The sequence below is a fragment of the Neophocaena asiaeorientalis genome, unplaced genomic scaffold, assembly GCF_003031525.2.
Source record: "Neophocaena asiaeorientalis asiaeorientalis breed wild unplaced genomic scaffold, Neophocaena_asiaeorientalis_V1.1 scaffold593, whole genome shotgun sequence".
Taxonomy (NCBI): Eukaryota; Metazoa; Chordata; class Mammalia; order Artiodactyla; family Phocoenidae; genus Neophocaena; species Neophocaena asiaeorientalis.
This window is the reverse complement of record NW_020174701.1, coordinates 457,372-484,644: the sequence shown is the minus strand read 5'-3', so window position 1 is coordinate 484,644 and position 27,273 is coordinate 457,372. Positions and strand designations below refer to the sequence as shown.

General features: G+C 41.7%; 1 protein-coding gene across 8 annotated transcripts in view; it reads right to left on the bottom strand.

The window, feature by feature from the left end:
* Positions 1–24,101, bottom strand: part of EPB41L5 (erythrocyte membrane protein band 4.1 like 5) — a 131,779-nt gene extending 107,678 nt beyond the window's left edge. For 5 of the 8 annotated variants that reach the window (XM_024759166.1, XM_024759167.1, XM_024759168.1 and 2 more), the window contains exons 1-3: positions 24,005–24,101; positions 18,529–18,748; positions 5,142–5,246 (exon numbers count right to left, since the gene is read on the bottom strand). In XM_024759166.1, the coding sequence (XP_024614934.1) occupies positions 5,142–5,246; positions 18,529–18,741 (318 nt within the window). In that variant the 5' untranslated portion in view covers positions 18,742–18,748; positions 24,005–24,101. The remainder of the gene's footprint in view (positions 1–5,141; positions 5,247–18,528; positions 18,749–24,004) is intronic. The other 3 variants (XM_024759170.1, XM_024759172.1, XM_024759174.1) reach the window with 1 other exon arrangement.
* Between the last annotated feature and the right edge of the window lie 3,172 nt (positions 24,102–27,273).

Here is a 27,273-nt window from a genome sequence, read left to right as displayed (position 1 = left end):
ACCTATGAGATGCAGCAAAAGCAGTTCTAAGAGGGAAGTTTATAGCAATATTATCCTACCTCAAGAAACGAGAAAAATCTCAAATAAACAATCTAACTTTACACCTAAAGGAACTAGAGAAAGAACAAACAAAACCCAAGGTGCACAGAATGAAAGAAATCATAAAGATCAGAGCAGAAATAAATGAAATAGAAACAAAGAAAACAATAGCAAAGATCAATAAAACTAAAAGCTGGTTCTTGGAGAAGATAAACAAAATTGATAAACCATTAGCCAAACTCATCAAGAAAAAGAGGGAGAGGACTCAAATCAATAAAATTAGAAATGAAAAAGGAGAAGTTACAACAGACACCACAGAAATACAAAGCATCCTAAGAGACTACTACAATCAACTCTATGGTGAAAGTGAGGGAATGGAAAAAAATGCCAAAAAAATGGACAACCTGGAAGAAATGGACAAATTCTTAGAAAGGTATAACTTTCCGAGACTGAACCAGGAAGAAATAGAAAATATAAACAGACCAATCACAAGTAATGAAATTGAAACTGTGATTAAAAATCTTCCAAGAAACAAAAGTCCAGGACCAGATGGCTTCTTCACAGGCAAATTCTATCAAACATTTAGAGAAGAGCTAACACCCATCCTTCTCAAACTCTTCCAAAAAATTGCAGAGGAAGGAACACTCCCAAACTCATTCTATGAGGCCACCATCACCCTGATACCAAAACCAGACAAAGATACTACAAAAAAAGAAAATTAGAGACTAATATCACTGATGAATATAGATGCAAAAATCCTCAACAAAGTATTAGCAAACAGAATCCAACAACACATTAAAAAGATCATACTACCCAAAGCAATCTACAGATTCAATGCAATCCCTACCAATGGCATTTCCTACAGAACTAGAACAAAAAAATCTTAAAATTCGTGTGGAGACACAAAAGACCCCGAATAGCCAAAGCAGTCTTCAGATATAAAGAAGATGTGGTACATATATATGATGGAATATTACTCAGCCATAAAAAGGAATGAAATTGGGTCATTTGTTGAGACATGGATGGATCTAGAGACTGTCATAAAGAGTGAAGCATTTTCTCTTCTCAGAAAGAGAAAAACAAACATCATATATTAATGCACGTATGTGGAACCTAGAAAAATGGTATAGATGAACAGGTTTGCAGGGCAGAAATTGAGACACAGATGTAGAGAACAAACTTATGGACACCAAGGGGGGAAAGCAGCAGGGGGTGTGGGTGTGGGTGTGATGAATTGGGCGATTGGGATTGAGATGTATATGCTGACCTGTACAAAATTGATGACTAATAAGAACCTGCTGTATAAACAAACAAGCAAACAAAGAACTCCAATTGTCTTTTTTGCAGAAACAGGCAAGCTGATCCTAAAATGTATATGGAAATATGAGTGACTCAGAACAGCCAAAACAATCTTAAATTAAAACAGAAGAATGAAATTGAAGGACTCACACTTTCCAATTTCAAACTTACTACAAAGTTAAAATAATCAAGACAATGTGGTGCTGGCATAAGGATCGACATATAGATGAATGGAACAGAACAAAGAACCCAGAAATAAACCTGTGTATCTACGCTCAACTGACTTTCAGTAAGTGTGCCAAGACCATTCAATGGGGAAAGAATAATCTTTTCAACAAGTGGTGGTGCTAGGACCACTGGATATCTGCATGTAAAAGAATGAAGTTTGACCCCTACCTTATAGCATATACCAAAATTAACTCCAAATGGATAAAGAAGAAAACATGCCTAAATCTTTGTGACTATTGAATAGGCAATAGTTAACTCTTACAACTCAACAATAAAAAGGAAATAACCCAATTTTAAAGTGGGTAAAGAATCTGAATAGACATTTCTCCAAAGAAGATATACAAATGGTCAATACACACATGAAAAGATGCTCACATCTTTTCCATTAGGGAAGTGCAAATCAATACCACAATGAGACCACTTCATACCAACTAGTTAGAATCAAAAAGAAGGGGAAATGTTGTGTTAGTGAGGATATGCAGAAATTGGAACCCTTATACACTGCAGATAGGAATGTGGAATGGTGTAGTCACTATGGAAAACAGTTTGGCAGTTCCTCAAAAAGTTATACAAGAAAGTTACCTTATGACCCAGTAATTCTACTCCTAGATACAGATCCGGAAGAACTGAGAATTATGTTCAACGCAAAAACTTGTACACAAATGTTCACAGCAGCATTATTCACAATAGCCAAAAATGAATAAACTTAAATGTCTATCAGTGAATGAATAAAAATGTGGTATATCCCTACCGTGAAATATTACTCACCTATAAGGATCAAGCACTGACACGTACTACAACATGGAAGAACCTTAAAAACACTATGCCAAGTGCATTTCCAGACTCAAAGGCCACATATTACATAATTCCATTTGTATGAAATTCTCAAAACAGGCAAATCCATACAAACAAAAGATTAGCCTTTGCCAGGGGCTGTGGGGAGTAGGAATGGGGAGTGACTGGTAAATAGTGAGCCTCTGGCTATAAATGACACTCTAGGGACAAGTGGCACAACTTGAATGGGGTCTGAGGATTAGATGGTGGTAATGTCACAATGATAACTTCCTGGTTTTGATGACTGTATTGAGTTATGCAGGAGAACATGCTTGTTTGTAGGAAATTCAGGGGTAATGGGACATCCTATCTGCAAGTGTCTCTCAAATGGTTCCAGAAAAAGAGCTATGGAAACCACTTAGTTTACATAGATGATCTTGGCCAAAAATCCACATGATCTATCACGTTCATTATCTTCACCAACAAACTGAACTGTCGTAAAGCATCAATTTTGTTTAATTCTGTGGTTAAATCTGGCCACACTCTGAATAACTGACACTCATCTCTATGTTCACTTATGTCACAAGACTGTTATGGAAGCAAGTGAGTCAGCACTTTAAGAATACCTGAAGTGCTATCTAGAGTTCATCTTCCATAGCTTTCATCCACCAATTATTGTTCTTCTAGCTCAATTCACAAAGAGTATTTTAGTGACGGCACAAGTAGAAACTGAAAAAAACGTAAGACTATGTAAATTTAATCTTAAATGCCTAGATTTCTGAGCATTGGGAGGGAGAAACTAAAACTAAAAAAAGTAGGGATTACAAATTCTAATGCTGGCTTTACCAGACACTTGTTATGACCAGAAGAAGAGCACTATATGTGTATCGAATGAGAGAAAAAATATGGGATCTAGTAATTCAGTAATTGCTGATAATTAGCAAAGAATAAGTATTGCAACTTAGGAATGGCTGCATGGCTGTTTCTTTCCACAATTACTTAAATACTTTAAGAAATGGAAAGAAAGTACCTGAAACGTAACATTGGCACACTTCTACCTCTTTTCCCACACAACCCCTCAAAAAACAGGAGGCTGTGTGATTTCCCCCAAAATGATTTATTCTTTTCAGCTGGTTGTAAGACTTTAACTACATTATTCTAGAGATGAGAGTTTAATGATATTCAACTCACCAGTTAACCAAGCCTTTATCAAACTAAGTAGCAGAGGAGAATTCAATTCAGTAAATGGTCTTGTGGGCTGTTACCACATGCTGGGTAACAGAGGTTAACTAAGATTCATTCCCTGCCCTTAGGGGGTTTCCTCTAATAGACAAGAAATAAGGTTCAAAAGAAGAATGAAAGACATGCCTCCTATACTAAATCTATTAAGCGATCAGAACTCTGAAACTATGGAAAACAGCTTTTCAAAATTTTTCAGGTTTATGGGTGCACACATACCCAGAGTTTTTAAAAACAGAAAAATTCAATCACCCTGTTTTGTAACCCTTTTTATTTTTTCATCATTCATGTCAATTAGTACACTTAAAAATAACTGTTTTTAATGAGTTGCAGGTATTCCACTGTAAGGATGTATCAAAATTTACCTAACCAATACCCTGTAGCTAAATGCTCGTGCTTATTTTTTTTTAGTTGGGGATCAGGGGCAAGCAAGACAACAGCTGCAACTAACATTACTAACAGCTGTACACTTAGCTAAGATGCTCTATAAAACCATCCTAGGAGTTCATCTCCAAGACATGTGGGTTTATAAAGTATCTTACAGAGGTATTCCAGTTAATTTATCAATCATACCAAACGCCTCCCCCACCACTGAAAACTCACTCCAAAACGAACCTGAGAATTCTTATTACGCAATATATTTGTCCCTATGGGTCGGGTCCTAAACACTGCAATTACTATGTCATTAAATACACACACACACACACCATCACAAACTTCCAGAAAACAAGCCTTAAGGTCTTGATATCCTTCTCCCTGCTCCCTCCCTCTCCCGGCTACTGTGAATGCCCTACTCTAGGCCCTAATATTACTCTGATCCCCGAAGTTTGTGCACTGACTCTCCCTGACTTCGTTCTCTGCCCACTCGCAATCCTACACAATATTCAGATGTAAAACTTCCTGAAGAAAAATATAACCTCCCTGCCTGAAAAATCCCTAATCCCAATTATTAGAGAATAGTGCCAATTTATTAACATTTTTGCTATTCAGTTTGGCCACGAATCCACCTTCCAATCTTAACTACTACTCTCTTGCAAATACCCTCCAGTCAAATCCTAGTAAAGTACTCAATTCTTTGAGAAGCCTCCAACTTCCTGCCCTATTACATATGCTGTTCTCTCATCTGAAATGCACACGTCAAAGAACATCTAGATAATCAGAGATCTGGAAGGGATACCCTAGTCCACTCACCTTAATTTGCAAACTAGGAACTTCTGTCACTCATTCACCCAAGAGCCCAGAAACCTCCCATCCCAGCATCCTCAAGACACAGTGGTAACTCTAGTATGCCCGAGACCAATCCACCAGTTGAGATTTCCAAGTCTCATCTGCAAAGATCATGCTCTAGCAATTTGGCTTAGGGCCAGAACTCACTTTTTTTAAAAAAAAACAAGCACTTCAGGTTATTCTTAAGCAAGGGGTCAAAGCTTCAGGCCATAATAAGAAAAGCACAGGAAAAAAGAAGACACTGAGTGTATGTATAGCCTTGTAGCACTTAGCACATCATCTGACAATTTTCATTTCTGTCCCCATTTTAGAGCCTCCAAAAAACAGATACTCACTGCTACTTGTGCCGAATCCATAAATCTCAGTCCAAAATAGTCGCTTTCAATAAGGTCCAAGTGGTACATAATCTGATCAAACAGCTCTTGTCCTTTGGCTTTTTTCTGAAATGGCAAGAAAATAAATCAGTAAGTGACTTATAAGATCAACAAGTCTGAACTGAAGATGGTTTTAATTACACAAGATCTCTTAAAAAAAAAAATAGTTGCAACACCAAGTATTACCATGTAGCCAGTTATGGGCACGATACCATGGTTTTCCAATAAACCATTTAGGGCCAAAAGAGAATTTGTGATCTATTATGTGCTTTGCTGGATAGTGTCACTTCCTATCAACCAACAAATATTACTGTGTACCTAACACTGTGTGTAAGAAGAAACTCTTGCTTGTCAATTTTTAGGGTCCCTACTTTAAAGGAGCTTTATAATAACTGGAAAGAGAAAACAAGAAATCTTAGAACACTTAAGCACAAACCATGTGGAACTAACTATATCTGCCAGAGAAGAGAGAGTCACTGACACCAGAATCATCAGTGAAGGCTTGAAGATCGGTCTTAAACCGGAAAGAATGCAGGGTAGGAAATAGCAAAAGCAGAAATGGAAGGTGGGAGGGAAAATGGACAGCAAGAAAACTACTGATAAACTCAGGAGACACCAAACTGGAGGGAGTTAGGGTGATAACAAAGAGGCTTGCACAGAAAAAGCAGGTCGCAGAGTGTGCTCTCAGGGCCCCTGAGGGATCCCCAGCTGAAAGATCCACACGGTCCCAGGATTCTCCTCACGTACCCTCAATCAAAACAACATACTGCAACAAACTGAATGCAGGAGCAGATGAGAGAATCTAAGTACTGGTCTATTAAATCAAGCATTAAAGAGACTGGCAAAAGTGCATAAAATAATGCTACTCTTCTCACTAAATTCTTTTGTTGTTTAGTAAGAGAGCTATTTTTCATAAAAATGTTACTTCTGTTAACCTATAAGGGGTATATTATTGCTATTTTTAAATTAACCAGTAAAGTTTTTCTTTAATTTTTCAGGTTTTTTTGGGGGAGGGGGCCACACCCTGCGGCATGTGGGATCTCAGTCCCCTGACCAGGGATCAAACCCGCACCCCCTGCAATGGAAGCGCGAAGTCTTAACCACTGGACCACCAGGGAAGTCCCTAATTTTTCTGTTTTAATTTCTAATATGGTAACTATCCATAAATATAATCTTTTAAGTAAAAGCACTGTTGAGATCCTCAATTTTCATGTATGTTGTATCCATGCCCCTCCCCGTAGTTTTAAATTATTTAGAATATTTCCCATAGAAAAATGTAGATTTTTTTATTGAATCATCAATTTCTGCCTTTTAACTGACAATTTGATTATTTTGACTTGTCCACCGCTTTTTCTGCACTTCCTACATCCTTTCTATTTGGTAAACTCTCACCCCTTTATGAAGACAGAACTTTACCAGGGCCTCATGCTCCCGGCCTCCCCTCCATCCAATCCTCATCAGGTTTTATGGATATACTTCCTCTATTTTTCTTTTCTTTGGTCATGGCTAATTTTTTTTAAGACAACAACTTTACTTTGGTATTCAATCATTCTTTACATGTCTTGCACATGTACATTACACATACCTAGCAGCATCTGCTAGATTTCTCTACTCATTTGAGCTTTTCCTCAAGAAATGTTTCCCATGTGGGACTTTCTATGTTTGAGAATATTTTAATCATGCTCTTGTACTTGAATGACAGTTGGCTGGATATAAAATTCAAGGTTCAAAGTTACTTTCTGTCAATACTCTACTACTCAAAATATATTACTCTATCGTCCTCCTACAGTCTATGTTGTCACTGAAAAGTGTGATGTCAATTTCAGCTTCCCTCCCCGGCCCCCCGCAGCACTGTGCAGCATGTGTGAGATCTTAGGGATCAAACCTGTGCCCCCTGCAGTGGAAGCTCAGAGTCTTAACCACTGGACCGCCAGGGAAGCCCCCTCATTCCTTTTTAAAGCTGAATGATATTCCACGGTACGTATACAGTCGGCCCTCCATACGGCAGGTTCCATACCCTTGGGTTCTGGTATCTGCAGCAGGTTCTGGAACCAGTCCCCCACAGAGCCCGAGGGACAGCTGCGGGCCATTTTGTTTACTGACCCCTCTACTGATGAGCACTGGGCTGCTTCCCCCTGTTGGCTCCTGTGAGTAGTACCGCTGTGAACAGTGGTTTACAAGTACCTGAGTCCCGGCTCTCCATTCTCTTGGGTACATACTTAGGAGTAGAATACTGTAATTCCATGTTTAACTTTTTGAGAAACCGCCAAACAGTTTTCTGTAGTACCTGCACCATTTTCCATTCCCACCAGCAACGTACAGGGTTCCACTTTTTCCACATCCTCACCAACACTTGTTATTTTCTGGATTTTCTTTTTTTGTGTTGGTAATAGCCAATCTAATGGGTGTAAAAGGGTATCTCCTGTGGTTTTGATTTGCATTTCCCTAATGCCTACTGATGTTAAGCATACTTTCATGTACTTACTGGCCATTTGCGTATCTTCTTTGGAGAAATATTTATTCAAGTCCTTTTCCTATTTTTGATTTGACTTGCTTTTTTGTTGTTGAGTTGTAGAAGTTCTTTATATATTCTCTATATTAATCCATTATCAGATACACAATTTGCAAATATCTTCTCCCATTCTGTGGGTTGTCTTTTTACTCTCTTGATAGTGAGTGTCCTTTAATGCACAAAAATTTTTAATTTTGATGAAGTCCAACTTATTTATTTTTTCTTGTGCTGCCTACATTTTATTGTCATATCCAAAAACACATTGCCAGATCTAATGTCATGAAGATCTTCTCCTATGTTTTCTTCTAAGAGTTTCATAGTTTTAGCTCTCACACTTAAAATTTTGTCATTCTGACTCTACACCCACTCTGATGTGTCCATGTTTTCCTCACAACCAAGCAATTAACTCAGTTCTCCAACGAGACTGACTGCGTGTCAGACAAACTCAATTCTCACCCTATCTCCCTGGAGAGAGCATCAGACTCCACCAGTTAAGAGCTCAGTCCCACAAGACTGCTCCCACTTCCGATGCCAATCGCAGGTCCAGATTGCTACTGGCTACCGGCTTCTCATGACCCCCTCCCTGGCTTCAATTAACTTGCTAGAACAGTTCACAGAACTCAGGAAATCAGTTTACTCACTAGATTAACAGTTTATTACAAAGGATTATCAGCAGATACAAATTATCAGCCAGATGAGGAGATACACAGGGTGAGGTCCCAAACACAAGTCCCAGTGGAGTTTGGGACCCAGCACGTGGAAGTGTTCTGGTTCACCAACCCAGAAGTTCTCCAAACCTGTCCTTCTGGATCTTTATGGAGGCCTCATTAAATAGGCATGACTGATTACATCACTGGCCACTGGGGACTGAACTCAATCTCTGGCCCCTCTTCCCTCCCAGCTGGGGTGGGGCTGGGGGTGCCAGCTTCCAACCTCCTAATCACATGGTGAGTCCCCCCAGTCAACCAACCCCTATCAGTGGGCTTCGTTAACATAACAAAAACACTTTTAGGGCTCTCCTGACTTAGAAAATTCTAAGGGCTTTAGGAGCTCTGTGCCAGAAACAGGACAAGGATCAAATATATGTTTATTATAAATCACAATACCACAGTCGTCTTTGATCCATTTTGAGTTAATGTTTGTATATGGTGTAACATAACAATCCAACTTCATTCTTTTGCATGTGGATATTCAATTTTCCCAGCATCATTTGTTGAAAAGACTCTTCCCTCATTGAATGGTGTTAGCACCTGTGCAGAAGATCATTTGACCATGTATTTGAAGGTTTATTTCTAGACTTGCCATTCTGTTCCATTGGTCTGCATGTCTGTTTGCATGCTAGAACCACACTGTTTTGATTACTATAGCTTGGTAATAAGTTTTCAAATCAGGACATGCAAACTCAACCTTTTCCTTCTTTCTCAAGACTGTTCTATTTGGAGTCCCATGAGATTCCATATGAATTTTAGGATGGTCTGTCCTATGCTATGTGTGCAAAAAATGTTCTTGGAATTCTGATATGGAGTACTCTGAATCTACAGGTCACTTTGGGTAGTACTGTCCTCTTAACAATATTAATCTTTCAAACCACGAACATGGGCTATCTTTTCTTTAGATATTCTTTCATTTCAGTAACGTTTTATAGTTTTCAGCGTACATGTTTTTTGCCTCCTTGGTTAAACTTATTCCTAAGTATTTTATTCTCCTTGATGCTATAGTAAAGGAATTATTGTCCTAATTTCATTTTTGGATTGCTCACTACTAGTGTATAGATATGCACTTGATTCTTGTTGGTTGATCTTGTATCCTGCAATGTTTCTGAATTCTTTTATTAGCTCTAATAGTTTTACTGTGGAATCTTTAGGGTTTCCTACTTATAAGATCAAGTCATCTTGAACAGAAGTAATTTTACTTCTTCCCTTAGAATTTGGATGCCTATCATTTCTTTTTTCTGCCTAACTGCTCTGGCTAGAACTTCCAATACTATGTTGAATAAAAGTGCTGAAAGCAGGCATCCTTGTCTTGCTCCTAATCTTAGGAGAATAGAGACTTAACTTCCATTTCTTAACTTTTCTCTTATGCTTCCTATTTTGTACTTTCTTTCCTCCTATGAAAAGAGTTCCTAAATATGATCTTCCCACTCACTAATTTGTCCTTTATTTTAAATTTGTCTCCTTATTTTGCTATATTCATTAGGATGAATAAGCTTCTCTGGATTATGTGTAACAACAGAAAGAGCTCAACGTTAGTCTGCATCAGCTCCATTTAGCGCTGAGAAATTACTGGGGGTGTAGATGAGTCCTAGAGGAGAGGCCCAAGAATCAGAAAACCATAGTCAATCACTTCCCATTCAACAAACAACTTTTCAGGTCTGTGATTCACTCCCATTCCAAAGGGAAAGGGAAAGGAATACTAGATACATTCCTTTCATTATAATGTATCACTCCCTGAGAGTTTGATGGAAGAGGGGTAGGGAATTTAGGTAAAGAAATTTTAAGGGACTTCCCTGGCGATCCAGTGGATAAGACTTTGCCTTCCAATGCAGGGGGTGCAGGTTTGATCCCTGGTCAGGGAGCTAAGATCCTACATGCCTCAGGGCCAAGGCAAATTCGTAACAAATTCAATAAAGACCTAAAAAAAAAAAAAAAAAAAAAAAAGGTCCACATCAAAAAAAAAAGCGCTTCCCTGGTGGTACAGTGCTTGAGAATCTGCCTGCCAATGCAGGGGACTCGGGTTTGATCCCTGGCCTGAGAAGATCCCACATGCTCTCATCCTCATCTTTATTCTGCCAAAGCATCATCTGCCAGCTTCTTGAAACATGGGAGCTGTGTTTTGAGAAAAGAGAGAATGGGCTTCTGCCAGCTGGGTAGCTGCCTCCTCAGAATAAAAGTCTTTTCAAGGGTATGTATTGACTCCTTAATAGAGGCTAATTATAGGCCAACCGATAGTGAGCACAAGGTATTTGCAGGTTCCTGATGTTAATAATGCTCAATCTAACAGAAATCTGACATCTCAAAATGAGAATCTCCCAAAACATCTTTATTTGAAATTCAGGGATAGCATGAATATTTTAAAAACTTTCATCTGGAGTCCAGTCAGCATGAAAAAGAACTATACTGTTTCATGAAAATAAGTCTCAGACAAGAAGTAAATAAGTTAACTGCAGTATGTTGATCTCATAAAAATTTCAGATTCTAACCCAGAAATAAAATGCATCACTGACGAACCGCAAAATGTGGTCTTGATAATATTATTCTGGGTGGGTGAACACCTGACTCAATCATAATTTTAAAAAATACCAATCTGTTACTATCAACCCTGGAAATGGTTCCTAAATCAGTTGGCTCTATCCCATTACGTTTCTTTTTTCTTGTTTTTAATATTGTCTCTATGGACTTCCCTGGTGATGCAGTGGTTAAGAATCCACCTGCCAATGCAGGGGACATGGGTTCAACCCCTGATCCCGGAAGAGCCCACATGCCGTAGAGCAACTAAGCCCGTGTGCCACAACTACTGAGCCTGCACCCTAGAGCCTGCGAGCCACAACTACTGAGCCCACACGCCACAACTACTGAAGCCCGCGTGCCTAGAACCCATGCTTCGCTACAAGAGAAGCCACCGCAATGAGAAGCCCACACGCAGCATTGAAGACCTGATGCAGCCAAAAATAAATTAATTTAAAAAACATATTGTCTCTAAAAAAATTTTTTATTGAAGTATAGTTGATGTACAATATTATATGTTACAGGTATACAACATAGTGATTCACAATTTTTAAAGGTTATACTCTATACTTATTATAAAATGTTGGCTGTATTCCCTGTGCTGTACAATATATCCTTGTAGCTTATTCATTTTATACAGTCACTTGTACCTCTTACTCCCCTCCCCCTAACTTGCCCCTCTCTTTTCCCCTCTCCCCACTGGTAACCACTAGTTTGTTCTTTATTATCTGTGAGTCTGCTTCTTTTTTGTTGTATTCACTAATTTGTTTTATTTTTTAGATTCCACATATAAGTGATTATCATACAGTATTTGTCTGTTTCTGACTTATTTCCCTTAGCATAACACCCTTCAAGTCCATCTGTGTTGTTGCAAAAGGCAAACTTTCATCCTCTTTAGGGCTGAGTGGTATTCCATTGTATATATGTCCCACAACCTCTTTATCCATTCATCTGTTGATGGACACTTGGGTTGCTTCCATGTGCTGCTATGAACACTGGGGTGCATGTGTCTTTTTGAATTAGTGTTTTTGTTTTTTCCCATTCCATACTCTCTTAAGGGTTTTTCATTTCATTATTCCATTGTATATATGTCCCACAACCTCTTTATCCATTCATCTGTTGATGGACACTTGGGTTGCTTCCATGTGCTGCTATGAACACTGGGGTGCATGTGTCTTTTTGAATTCGTGTTTTTGTTTTTTTCCCATTCCATACTCTCTTAAGGGTTTTTCATTTCGTTACGTACTTAATAATTCACAGGAAATAACATTTTTGACATAATATACCATTCAATTCTATTCAACAATTACTGGACAGACACCTGTTACGCATTAGCTGCTAGAGGTACACAGACGAATATGTGCATACTTCTTGTCCTCAAGCAATCACAAGGTTCTTACTAAGAATAAAATCATACAAAACTAGTTTAAACACAATGAATATGAGCGCTATCCTTGCAGTACTGACAAAATGCTAAGGAAATGAGGGTGAGTTAAGTCTGCTTAAAACTAGTAAAGGCTTCAGAGGAATTTATATCTGAAATTGGGCCTGGAAGGGCTGATACAACTCTGCCACCTTAGGTAAAAACAAAATGAAGAAAGATATGAAGTCTTGACAGTCTATGGTGGGGTTGAGGACACAGACAGACTCGAGGCAGGAAAGAGTTAGAAGACAAAGTGGCAGAAGCTGCCAATGTGATTATTCCTAAAACTGCAAAACAGAATGTCACTCTCATCCTTAAAAAATTATTCCTCTTCCTCTACAGATTAAAGTGCGAATTCCAGGGCATAAACAGTCTTTCCTACTGTTCCTTGCTCACTCTTACAGCCTTATCTCCTGTCACTCCAGCATTTTCACCTGCTTACAGTTTCCCTAGTAAGTCATACCTCTGAGCCTTAGCAGAATGCAGTCCTTTCTGCTCAGAACGTCCTTTAGGTCTCCAATGAACTCTGACTTCAAGAATGAGTACATCTATGTTACCTTCCAAAAAGCCAGACCCTGAATCCTCCTTCCTGTGCTACTTTATACCTATAATTCCAGTTAGTATAAACCCTATGCATAGGCACAGAGTTGTAAAATAGTCTACCATGTCTGGGCAAAGAGTAACAAGGTCCAGTGTGGCCACAGTGTGTAGAATAGGGATGTGAAATCCCTCATCCAAGGGTCAACATCCTATTCATTTTCATACACCCTCTCATCTTGCAGCTACTGAATACGAACCAAGCAGAAAACAAAAAATGAAACAAAGATCCACACAGCTCTGGCAAACTACAGTTTCATTTTTCAGTTAAATCTAGACTAGTACTTGCTATTTATATTCTTTTCTTTCCTAACAAATTCCTCTAGGTCACCACCTCATTCAGACACAGTCCTCACTTCATAACCTCTTTTGCGGAAAATTAAGACCATCAAGAGAGCATCTTCCCATTAGTCTTCTATCTTTCTCAGCATAAGATGGTATTCCTCCTAGAACGTTCCTATCATTTCTGCCTGTGTATGTAAAACCATTTCGACAAACTCAGATCTCCCCTATCCAGCCATGCTCTAGCTGCCGTGCTATTTTCTTTCTTCCTTGCCAAATCTCGCGTGTCAATCCCCCGTTTTCCCTTCATGCACTCCCTCAGACAACTAAACAATATTTATTAAGCACCCACTGGGTACAAGGGACCATAAGAGACCCAAAAAATATAAGATTGTCCCTAATAATTCCTTTAAACCTTCTGAAATGTGGCTCCCAAACACATCCCACTGAAGCTCTTTTCCCCACCTCATCCCTTTACCCCTTCTCCGCATGACAGCCGACTACCCTCTCCTGACCTTCCACACAATCAACATTACCCTCTACACCAGAGCGAAAATTATATTTTACTCATTTCTAATCTACATTCTCCACTCCCATATCCATGTACAAAGCATTTCTTCCACTGCAAACTCACAGCCACAATTATCGTGCAGCCCCATCATCTTGTGCCTTTATTACTGTAGTCTCTTACTTTTTCCCCTGTAATGAATCAAGCATATCACCTTTAAATCAAAGCTATATGTCATTTTTATCATGTTTCTTAACGACTAAAAAAACTTTAAGTGGAATAAAACACAAGTATACAAAAATCCATGCATTCTTAAACAGCTCTGAGATATAAATCACACACCACACCACTCACCCATTAAAAGTATATAATTCAAAGGTGTATTCACAGATATATACAACCATCCCCACAATTAATTTTAGAAAATCTTCATCGCCTAAAAAAGAAACCTCACATCCTTCAGCTACTGGCCCCAACCACCCTTTACACCATCCCCTCGGTCCCCACCCATCTGCCCTAAGCAACCCCCAATGTCCTTTTTTTTTCCCCTTCGGATTTCTGTATTCTGGACTTTCATGCGAACGGAATCACATAATATATGGTCTTTTGTGACTGGCTTCTTTCACCTAGCATAATGTTTTCAAAGTTCATCCATGTAGCATGTATCAGTACCATTTCCTTTACGGTCAAGTACTGATAGTATTCCATTATACAGATATAACACATTTTGCTTATCCATTCATCTGCTGACACTTACCTGTCTGGGCTGCTTCTACCTTCTGGCTATTCAGAATGACGCTGCTATGGACACCTGTGTACAAGTTTTTGTATAAACGTGTTTCCAATTCTCTTCAGCATACACCTAGAAGTGGAACTGCCAGATCACATGGTAACTATGTTCAATCATTTGAGGAAATGCCAGACTGTTCTCCAGAGCAGCAGCTCTGGACCACCTTAACACTCCTGCTAAAACGTGTAAGAGTTCAGATTTCTCCACATGCTCACCGACACTTGGTATTACCTGGCATTTTTATTTTAGCCTTCCTAGTTGGTGTGAAGTAGTATCTCATGTTTTTTATTTGCATTTCTCTGACAACTAATGATGTCAAGCATTTCATCTGCTTCTTGGTCATTTGCATATCCTATTTGGAGGAATGTCTATTCAGATCCTTTGCCCATTTTTTTTTTTTTGCAGTACGCGGGCCTCTCACTGTTGTGGCCTCTCCCGTTGCGGAGCACCGACTCCGGACGCGCAGGCTCAGCGGCCATGGCTCATGGGCCCAGCCGCTCCGCTGCATCTTCCTGGACCGGGGCACGAACCCGTGTCCCCTGCATCGGCAGGCGGACTCTCAACCACTGCGCCACCAGGGAAGCCCCTTTGCCCATTTTTAAATTGGGTTATTTGCCTTTTTATTATTGGGTTCTAACAATTTTTCACATGTTCTAGTTACTTATCAGATATATAATTTTCAAATACTTCCTCTCATTCTGTGAGAGTCTTTTCACTCTCTTGATGGTGTCCTTTGAGGCACAAAGGTTATAATTTTGATTAAGTCCAATTTATTTATTCTTTTGTTGTTCATGTTTTTGGTGTCATATCCAAGAAACTGGTATCAAATCCAAGGTCATGAAGATTTACCCCTGCATTTTCTTCTAAGAGTATTATAGTCTTATGTTTAGGACTCTGATCCATTTTGAGTTAATTTTTGTATATTTAGGAGTTAAAGGTCCAACTTCATTCTTTTGCATGTGGCTACTCAGTTCTAGCACCACTTGTTGAAAAGACCATTCTTTCCCTCATCGAATGGCTCTGGCACCCTGTCAAAAATCAACTGACCGTAGATGTGTGGGTTTATTTCTGGGTTCTCTATTCTGTTCCATTGGTCCTTGCGCCAGCAAAGCACACCATCTAGATTACTACTGCTTTACAGTTAAGTCTTAAAACTGGGAAATGTGAGTCCTACGACTTTGTTCTTTTTCAAATATTGTTTTGGTTATTCTGGGTCCCTTGCAATTCCATATGAATTTGAAAATCAGCTTGTCAATTTCCACAAATAAATCAGCTGACATTCTGGTGGGGATTATGTTGAATCTGTAAATCAGTTTTGGGTATACTGCCATCTCAACAATGTTAAGTCTTACAATTCGTGAACACAGGATGTTTTTTCAGTTATTTTAAGATACAATGGTCTACATAATTTAAAGATTTCAGCATCTGTATCAGCAAAGTAGATATATAAAAATTATTATCTAATGGTTAATCAAATATTTCCCATTAATTTAAAACTTAGGAGACACAGAGTTTTACAAGACAGGCTATTTACTAAACAATACTAAGCTCATAAATCGAAGGAGTTACTATGGCATTTCCAAAGAGAAAGTTTAAAAACCAGATAATTAGAAATTTCTACCTGATGCCTTGCTTTTATCCTTTACTGAAAGGCACTCTCACTACGTTAATTCCTTAAAAAAAAGGAAGTAGAAGGTATTTAAATTCCCCCTCCCCAATCTTGAGAGGAAAGGAGAACGGAAGAAAGAAAATGACCATTACTACTAAGTGTATATTAATTTGAAGTATATAGATCTAGATTTCTCTACTTAACTACAGATAATCCCTTGCATATTGCCTGGACCATCATCTGAGTTCCAGGCTGCTTGCCACGATCAATACTGACGCTAAGCCCAACGGGAAATAAGTATGTGCTTCATTCAATTTCTAAGGTCAACTCTAAATCTTCTTTCAGAGTCATACTAGACTGGCTGAGAAGCTAATAGATCCCACATGCCGCGGAGCAACTAAGGCCGTGCACCACAACTACTGAGCCTGTGCTTTAGAGCCCGTGAGCCACAACTACTAAGCCCATGTGCCTAGAGCCCGTGCTCTGCAACAAGAGAAGCCACCACAATGAGAAGCCCGTGCACTGCAACAAAGAGTAGCCCTCGCTTGCTACAACTAGAGAAAGCCCATGTGCGGCAACAAAGACCCAATGCAGCCAAAGATAAATAAATACGTTTGTATTAAAAAATTAAAGAAAGAGAGAAAAACTTTTCTTCCCAGAAATTACTATTCTTCTGGCCATTTTCTTTAGTAAGGCAGTTTAGCTGGGAGGGCAATGCCCATTTTATATCCACGCAAGCATCCAGAGTTAGCTTATTAACTTGAGGATTTCCCCTGCGGAGCTGAAAAGGCGACTGCTCTGGCTGCACAGAGACAAATGTAAAACTCCTGGCTTTTCCACTGTAGCCGTGTGCGTGCAAGGCGGGCTAACGTTTCTGGCCTGATGGAGTATCACACATGCCCTCACTGAGCACACCAAGCAAGGGGAAGCATTCTAAACCAGTCACTAGCCATTTATTCTACTTTCCTGGTGTCAGCTTCTCCATCAACACCCTCGAGACTTCATACTTCCAACATTAGGTAATAAGAAACTTCCTTCTACTCTCCTACACAGCAATCTCAAGCTTTTCACCACATACCTAAGCATATTTCAGTGGAACAGTACACAGAACTCTTGAGATACTTATCAAATAAATGAATATGAAAACTACCCTCACAAAGGAGCACATACTGAAACATCAAACCCTCAAGAAGCCCTTACAGGAAGAAAATTTAAATGCATTAAAGTCTTTCAAAATCAAAAACCCTGAATATGCCCAGTCTAATGTACAAATATAATAAATACTCAAAAAGATGACTTCAAGATATCCTGTGTCTTCATTTTATCATATTCCATTATTTTAAAAACGTAAAATGTACATACCTAGTGCATTTTAAACCATTCAGTTAGTCAGAATATTCGTTTAAACGAACTACCCAGTCCCTTCACCTCTCTGCGAGTCTAAGGCCGTCCACGGCTCGTCCGACCGTGCACCACTGCAGCACCAGGCTACCGCTTCGCGCTATGGGTTCTTTAATTGCATTTTGGGTGAATGAGTATATGCACTAAAAGGAGTCTGTAGGGAGGGAAGACACTGTGGAACATTCAGTGACACCTCAAACTGCACATTTTACAGCTTAGTCACGCAAACCTTTTAAGACAGGGCAAAGACATGAGAAAGAGATTTGGTATCAGCAAACAGCTCAGAAAGAAGCTCCACAGCCCCCATAGAGCTACCTTCCCTCCCCTCCAAAAAAGAGACCTGCAAGGAATAAGTTAACTCCTTTCAGATATATTGGATCGTTTCACACTGTGAGTTGTGATTATTCATAACTGCAAAAAAAATCTCCCCAAAATGTGAATATAATTACAACATCCAATCTTGAAATAAAGATTACAGTGTATGGAAAACCTACCCTGCAAACTACTTTGGGAACAAAGAGATGGGCAGCCAGAGCTGAGGGGTATGAACAAAGTCCTTTTCCTCACTTCATTCCATTAAAACGTCTACAAGCACACCGAAGTGGGCAAGAAGTATTTGTTTTGAGGAAAGTGGAGTGTTTTGAAAACTACAAAAAAATACAGAGAACTAAACGTCTTACAGTATCCACGTAAGTATCATTATCGTCCCCAAAGATTCTCACTGCTTTAATAACTGCTCAACAAGGATTGTGAGAAAGCCCCGGGAAGTACACGGCATACTGCCGCCACGGAGAACACACAAACACACACACAGACGACTCACACCAGCAACTGCCCTAACATCTGAAAGTTCCAGTTAAATGCCACTAATTCCAGAGAAGTCCCAGCGCTCCAGCTATCGAAGGCCACCTGATCCATGCACCTGTGCGGCAGGTGTGGATCCCACCTGCCCAAGTGACCTGATCCCCCGCCCCTCCCCGCAGCTCCAGAGAAGCATATGACCTCAGCACGAACGTGCAAGTCAGCAAACTGTACCGGCAAGTCCACACTGACGTCGGTCCCGTCCAGGAGGGACACTCGGCAGGTGATGACGGCCCTCGCGTCCCCGGCAGCAGGGATGTGCGTGGCTGCACGCTGGGCCTCGCGGAGCCGGTCCCTCTCGGCCTGTCTGCGCATCGACCGGCGGCCGAGCGTTCTGCGGAAGAAGCTCAGCATTTTGTCACTGCAAAAGACAGGAAAAGATGTCAGGGGTCTCCCGCAATTGGCTGTCAGACAAACGGTGTAATTTAGTAAAGTTCTGTGGACACTAGGAGATGCGTTATTAAAAGAGCATCTGGTCAAGTAAACTTGAAAAAACTATTATTAATACTGGCTACTTCAGTTGAGTTCTTAAAGACCTTAACCTAAAATAGGGCTACGGCTCACAGCACTTCTAAACTTTCTGGACTTTTTTGTAAGGAGCTAATCTGGTAAGAGAAGGGCAAACATTTATGAAGTTCAACAGGTCTTCTGGGCCAGTAATTTATATGTTCAACAGCCAAATACCCCTACAAACATTAGGAGACGATGCCATACACTAAGGTGCCCTTTGATAATAACAACCATCCTAAGAAGTTCCATTTCTTCTCTGACCAGATTAGCTATTATTAAGTAGCAATTTAAAATCTGTAATAAAATATTTGATAAAAACTTATATTTGAATTATATTTGAAATAGATGATTATTTTTGTATTTTTACTATGAAATTTCTATGAATTTAACAGTAATTTATAAATTACTATAAAATTTCAGATAGCTTTTCAGTTTACAAAGCCCTCATACGTAACGTGTGGCCCCAGTCTCCTTCTCCCCAGGTTTCTTTTCGGGCATTGCTCCCTTTGCACCTTGCTGGCCAGTCTCATTTCAGCGGCCTGTCAAAGGTCACACTTGTCACCGCAGACTTCTAACGCCCTATGTCAGAGAACCCCTCCTAACTCCTGTTAACTTAACTCCCCCTAACCCTCCCCTGAGGAATATTCTGACATCTAAAGAGTCAGTCACTCCCATCATCACACTTTCACTGAACCTTGAAAATGTTTTTCTGCCTCAATAATCAGATTTTAATTATTCATTTACATGTCCATCTCCTTTATTGTAAGCTCCTTTTTTAAAAATTTTTTAAAAATTTACTTATTCATTTATTTATTTTTATTATTTATTTATTTACTTAGCTGTGCTGGGTCTTAGCTGCAGCATGCACATGGGGATCCAGTTCCCCAACCAGGGATCAAACCCAAGCCCCCTGCGTTGGGAGCGTGGGGCCTTATTCACTGGACCACCAGGGAGGTCCCTACTGTAAGCTCCTTGAGGACACAATTCCTACTTTGAACAGGTAGCCACCCAGCACATTTCATCATCAGGTACAACAAACGTTCAGTAAATAATCTTACTGGGTACTCAGAAAAACTCCCCAAATAATACTGTCTTATTTTGATAAGCAAACTAAGGGTCACAGAAATTAAACCACTGACCAAGTCCATTATTTAGTAAATACTGAAGACAGGGGCTCAAACTCTGATTTTCTGACTCCAAATCTCGGTCTTTCTACTACATCATAGGACTTATTCATGCAAAACTCACATTATACAGATAAGAAAGAAATTATCAAAGATCACAGCTAAAAAGATGCTGAATGAAGATACAAACATAAATCACACACGATGAATTTGTTTCTTAAAACTTAATTCAGCATATTCAAGAAATAAATTGCAAAGGGGTTAAAAAAAAAAGAGTGGCAAAGGAAATTGCAGATTCAAAGAGACTTGAAACATATCAAAAAATCACCATGTGTGGGCCTACTTTTAGATCCTAATTCAACTAAAAATTCTTTTAGGTTGTCAGATGTTATCATTGAGGGAAGCTAGGTGAAAAGTATATGGGAACTCTGTACTAGTGTAACTTCAGCATAAATCTAAAATTATTTCAAACTAAAATATTTTCTCAAGTCACGCATTTGTTATTATACATGTAATTTATAAGAAGTCTAGCATAACCAGCTGATGCTGTAAACTAGATAGATGCATTTGTAAACATGATAAAAATAAAAGCTGAAGTGTTAAAATAAATAACATATTTTTTAAAAATTCAGTAGCTATCAATTGAGAATTACAGCCTCATTTTACAAGTACACATACTCCTATGTAATCAGATAAACTGGCAAAACCATGACAGCTGTCATCGGAACTTCCTAAGGACACAACTATACACACACACATCTGAACACTAACTGGATTGTTTATGATAATCAAGGAAGTACTGCCAACTTTCTTTTGGATAAAACAGTGGTTTTAAAGATACGTTTTAAAAAGAAAGTCTTTATCTTTTAAGAATACATCCTGAAAAATTTATAGAAGAATGATGTGATGTCTAGTATTTGCCTCAAAATAATACAAGGAAGGCAGTTAAGTGGGAGGAGAGAGGACACAAATTGGCCAGATAACTAACTGGCCAACAACTGTTGAGGCTGATGGGTACATGAAGGCTAATTATATTCTTCTGACTACTTCTGTATACGCTGAATTTTTCCATAACAAAAAAGTTTTCTCTAAGGAAAAAAAAATTCAAAGGAAATACAACTTTATGGTTCCTAGGAAGTACATGAATTATAAAACAAGTTTTCTTTCACCACACCCTACACCTTAAAAATAGACTCACTGGACTTCCCTGGTGGCGCAGTGGTTAAGAATCCGCCTGCCAACTCAGGGGACACGGGTTTGAGCCCTGGGGAGCAACTAAGCCCGTGCGCCACAACTACTGAGCCTGCTCTCTAGAGCCCACGAGCCACAACTACTGAGCCCATGTGCCACAACTACTGCAGCCTGCGCGCCTCGAGCCCGTGCTCCACAACAAAAGAAGCCACCACAATGAGAAGCCCGCGCACCACAAGGAGGAGTAGCCCCGCTCACCGCAACCAGAGAAAGCCTGCGCGCAGCAACAAAGACCCAACGTAGCCAAAAATTAATTAATTAAAAAAAATAGACTCACCATACAAGCAGAATTAACCTGCTAAGGAAAAACACAACTTCCTTCTTATTTATAATTTTAATAACTCTGTACTTTGAACTATGAAACTCCATGCCACAAATAACAGGTTCTTTTATAAAAGAATATGAAAGCACTTACATGAAAACAAATTTTAGATGGACTAAAGAAGTAAAAGAAATGAGTACTAGAAAACAACAAATATTAGGGTGAAATTCCGCAAAAAAATTCTTGAAGGATTAATAGGCAGTTTAATAAAGAACTATCACAAATTGTGAAGATAAACAACCCAGAACAGAAAGAATAGACAAGATATGAAGAAACAAGGTCTCAAAGATGACATGCAATAAAAATATTCATTACAGGGCTTCCCTGGTGGCGCAGTGGTTGAGAGTCCGCCTGCCGAGGCAGGGGACACGGGTTCGCGCCCCGGTCCGGGAAGATCCCACATGCCGCGGAGCGGCTGGGCCCGTGAGCCATGGCCGCTGAGCCTGCGCGTCCGGAGCCTGTGCTCCGCAACGGGAGAGGCCGCAACAGTGAGAGGCCCACGTACCGCAAGGAAAAAAAAAAAAATTATTCATCACAAAGATGTTCAACCTCACCAGTAACCAAGCAAATCCAAATTAAAAAACTAGGATACTGTCTATCATTTAAAAGACCCTAGATACCCAGTGCTGCAAAGGGTATGTGAACCACCACTCACACACCACACCCCCTGGAGGAAGGAGTCAGCACAGGAGAAGTGTTCATGGGCACACCCTTTCACCCAGCAGTCCTATGTCTAGCAGCACAGCCTAAAGGAATGTCCCATATGTGCTCCAAGTCACAGAAACAAGAATTTTCAGGGCATGATTAAGACAGTTTTAAATACCTCTATCAACATGCAAGTAGTTAAATGATGGTTCATACAATGGCATATGACAGTTGTTTTTAAAGTACAGTTGACAAAGACACTGACAAAAGCTACAAGTGAAAAATGAAATCAGAAAAAGGAGCACAGTTTACTCCACACTGGGGTGGGGTGCACACATATACATATTCTTACACCTTGTCCACACACAAAAGCACGAGAAGGACATGTACACTTAAGCAAGGTTATCTCTGGAGAGGGTCCCGCGGAGGTTCTCAGTTCTTGCATAATACCAACATACGAACACGTCCGAAGTTTAATAAATGTATTGCCGACCCGTTCTCCCACGTCCACCCTCCCCAGCCCCCTCCTTCGAGCCGCAACAGCGGATTCTGAGCGGCCACCCCGCCAACCCCTGTGAAGGACCCAGCGTTACCGGCCTCGCTCCCCGCCGCCGGGACCCTCGGGCGCCCACCCCCGCGCTCACCCCGCTCGGGTCAGGCTTCCACTCAGCCCGAGAGCCAGCAAGTGCAGCCTTTCCCCCAGCTGTTCCGGCTTTCTGGGTACCCTCTCCACGCCAGCTCCCCGACCCTCTCCTACTTCGCACAGCCACCTTCAGACGGCTGCTTGGAAGTGTCTCTTCCTCAGAACAGCATCCCGTGCCGCCTGAGTTGGGTCTCCTTGCAGCAGCCCTAGTCCGCTCTTTATAACACTCGAGGGACCTGCAATTAAATGCCACGCCGTCTGTCCATTTTACTAGGTGTTTCCCCCACTAAGCCACACACAAGGACAGGGACCCAGTCCGACTCGCTCCCCACGGCGGCCCAGCCAGCACGGCAATACGCGCATCAGGCGCTGTGTAAAGAGCTTGTCCGAAATAATACAACGGGATTTCGCGGTGGTAGGGTTTTGCCTATTTCTTACACAGTAGTTTTGAATCCATCACGTCTAACTTCTCAGCTGTGAACTAACGCGGGCTTCCTTTACAACCGGAAACATGCAAACTCAAGTTGTCCGCTTACCACCTAACTGAAGTTTGGGGTTTTTTTAATACACACCTAAAACTCAAAAGCCTGCCGTGATTCGTGTACACTCTGCTACGTGAGCGATGGCCACAGTCCAAGGTCGGCAACTGCTCCCCACCAAGGAAAGAGCGCCCGCTTGCAGCCGGTAAGGAGCGCTCCCGGGACGCTTCCCTACGCGCCGGCTCCCGCACCGGCTTTCTGGCCCAGCACAAACCCTAGTTGACCAGGGCCAGGCTTACTCACCACCACCAGGGGACTGACACCCTCCCTCCCAGTGATCCCAGCACAGAGAGCGTCTGCAAGGAAGGCCTTCAGCAGACGGAGCAAACAGGTCGTTTTCTAAAGAACGAGAAAACCCTGCCAACCAGCGCCTGTGAAACCATCCACTGTGTCAGTAGGACAGCAACGGAGCGACGGGAAGCCGTCCCCCAATTCTGGAAAAAACACGTAATATCCACTTAAAATGCTGCCAAACGGTCTAAAAGACTCGGGTGTGGTTCCCCTGACGTGAGGGTCCCGGGCGAGGCCGCAGCCCCGGCGCCGGCGAGAAGGGCGTGAGGAGCCGGGTGGGCGGCGCGCTTACCTGGCGGCGACCACCCGCAGCCACGAGAGGGTAGAGAGACCCACGCGAAGCGACAGGGGGCGGCTCCGGGGAGACGCCGAGAAATGGCGGCCAGAGGCGCGCCCACCGCACTAATCCCCGCAGACCCCGGCCGCCGGCCCGCCCCTTAGAGCCCCTAAGCTCCGCCCCGAGGGCGGGGAACGCCGCTCTTAAATGGGCAACGACACCGCCCCGGAAGTTGCGGGGCGGGGAGATGCTCGGGTTAAAGCGGCGATGCCGACCCGGCCGGAGCTCCGGCGGCTGGTTTAAAGCGGCTCTGCCGGAGCCCGGTACCCGGGAGTCCTTCAACAAGTTAATTCACGTGGCAAATATTTACTGCCCGGCTGTATTCTAGTGGGGACAGAGACGGTGAACAGATGCATGAAGAACGGTAAGGCAGCGGACGGGAAATAGGAGATTTCTATTTAACGGAGAACGTTGCATCTTTCTCCTTACAGAGAATTCAGTTCAGTGCCCGTGATGGGCCAGGGTGTGTACTGGGCAGCGGAGATACGACGGATAAACAGGACACACGAAGAGACCTCATGCGCCTTCCGAGCTGACAGGAGAGACAGAAAGCAAGTGACATCAGTTAGTAAGATTCAGTACCACCTATTAGTATTCGAGGTTAGAGTTGGGCACTAGGGTTAGGCCCTGCTAAATGACAAAGAGAAAGCTAGAAGGGGGACAGGGACAGAGTGAGGACTGGTGGTCTTACACAGACCCGTAGGGAAGGAGGAAGGTCTGTCTCCTTGGAGTGAAGGGCCTGAAGGAGGTGAAGGCGCGCCCCTGCTGGGCCCGGCCTGCTCGATAGAGCGAGGTGCCTGGGGGCGGGGGCAGAGGGAAGGGCCGTGGGGGACCGAGACGACAAGTCAGAGAGGACAGGGCCGAGCTGAAGGGGCTTCGGGGCCCTGGGCAAAGCTCCGAGGGCTTCAGTGGAGGACCTGCTGGCTGAAAGCAGAAGGGCCCTTCCTAGGGTTTGGCGCTGCCCCTTTGAACCCGCACCACCCCAAGCCCTCTCCATCGTCTGGGGAGACACAGCTGGGGGCTGCGGTGCCACAGGAGCTGGGGTTGCCCAAGGGCCTTCACTCGTCCGTGTGGCATCTCAGCTGGGGTGGCTCTTAGCAGCAGCAGCTGAGTTCTCTTGGGCGTCTGGAGTAGAGCAGTTGAAGTGGCTGGAGCCCCTCAAAGAGTGAGAACTGAAGCTTCTAAGGCCTGTAAGGGCAACGCCCAGAAGTCATACGCTGTCACTTCTTGTTGCGGGTTACTGATTAAAGCGAGTCAGAAGGCCAGACCCCTTTCAAAAGGGACGGAAACAAGATTCCACCTCTATTTTTTTTCTTTTAATAGTATTAGAGAAGTTTTCTTTCTCTACTTTTTAAAAATAGCTTTATTGAGATGTGATTCCCCCATTTAAAGTGTACACTTCAACGATTTTTGCGTATTTACAAAGTCGTGCAACCATCACTACAATCTTAATTATAGACACTTTCATCACTTTCTCGTGGGAGGAGCAGCACGGATGTACAGGGGTGAGAGGAACTGCGCGTGCTCATCTCTGAACTTTAGCTCCATACAAAAGCAATGACTCGGCCATAAAAAAGAATGAAATCACGCCATTTGCAGCAACATGGATGCAACTAGAGATTCTCATACTACGTGAAGTAAGTCAGACAGAGACAGATACCATATGATATCACTTATATGTGGAATCTAAAATATGACACAAACGAACTTATCTACGAAGCAGAAACAGACTCACAGACTTGTGGTTGCCTAGGGGGAGGGGGGAGGGGGAAGCTTGGACTGGGAATTTGGGATTAGTAGAGGCAAACTATTATATACAGAACGGATAAACAACAAGGTCCTACTGCAGAGCACAGGGAACTATATTCAACATCCTGTGATAAACCATAATGGAAAAGAATATGAAAAAGAATATATCTATATAACTAAGTCACTTTGCTGTACAGCAGAAATTAACACAACACTGTAAATCAACTATACTCCAATTTAAAAAAAAGCAGTGATGACAATGATGCTGACACAGGGGTAGGGGAGTGTGGCTTATGTATAGATGGAACAATAAAGGGCCACAGGGTGAAGGTGGGTGATAAGTACATTAAACTATTCTGTCCATTTTATGTACAGGTTTGAATTTTTTCCATAGTAAAGAGTTAAAAAAACAAAAACAAAAAACCAACTCTCTGGGCCATGTACCCCGTGGAAACCCTTCATGTCTCCCTGGGGTTAGGTTACCCTGTTTGAGAACTGTCTGGTCTTGAGTGCCACGCACCCAGTCTATCAGGGCTGAGAGCTGTATTGTACTTTTCCTGTTTACTGACCAACAATGGAAGCATTTTCTCTCAATGCTTATAAACCAGCTTCACTGTCCTAAATTGTTGCCTAGCACACCCGTTTAGAGGAACAGTCCTCTGCTCCATCCTTTTTTCTACCTCGGTCAAGGGTGGGGTGGGGTGAGAGAAATAGGTTGAGAAATATGGTTACAGGCTGAAGGAAATATGAAGTCTTGGAGGATGCAAGCTAAGGGCCTAAGCCATAGGAGGTTGTTTGTGCTCTAATCATGAAAGCTTATTCCTCCTAACAATTCATCCTCTCCCCCAATCCTCTCCCCCAGGCATAGACGCCCTCTGCAACATTCTTGTTCTGTGGTGAATTAGCCCTCTGCCTTCCACCAGAGACAGGAGGCTCTCTCCTTGGACACAGCTGAATTGTTATAAATGCACTTGGCTGCAAGAAATAGAGAATACAATTAACTGTAGCTTAAAAAATAAGTAGACTATTTTTCTTACATAAGTAATCTAGAGATTGGTTCAACTCAACAGTCCAATAGGATCCTAAACTGTTACTCTTTCTGTTCTGTCATCCTTAGTATGTTGACTCTGGTTTTTATGCTTCTAGCCTACTGGCCACAAGAGGGCTGCAGTATCATCAGCTCCCCTATCTGAGTTTCAGAAATGAAAGGGAAAGGGGAAAAGATCTTCTCTTCCCGAAGCTTTTTTTTTTTTTTTTTGGCTGTGCCGCGAGGCTTGCGGGATCTTAGTTCCCTGACCAGGGATCAAACCCATGCCACGGCAGTGAAAGTACCGAGTCTTAACCACTGGACCGCCAGGGAATTCCCAGCGAAGCCTTGTCTTTAATTCAGGGAAGGAAGTCCCACCACGCCCAGTCTCATTGATGAGAATGGGATTACCTGCCCACACTGGCCACAGGGAGAGAGAATACCATAA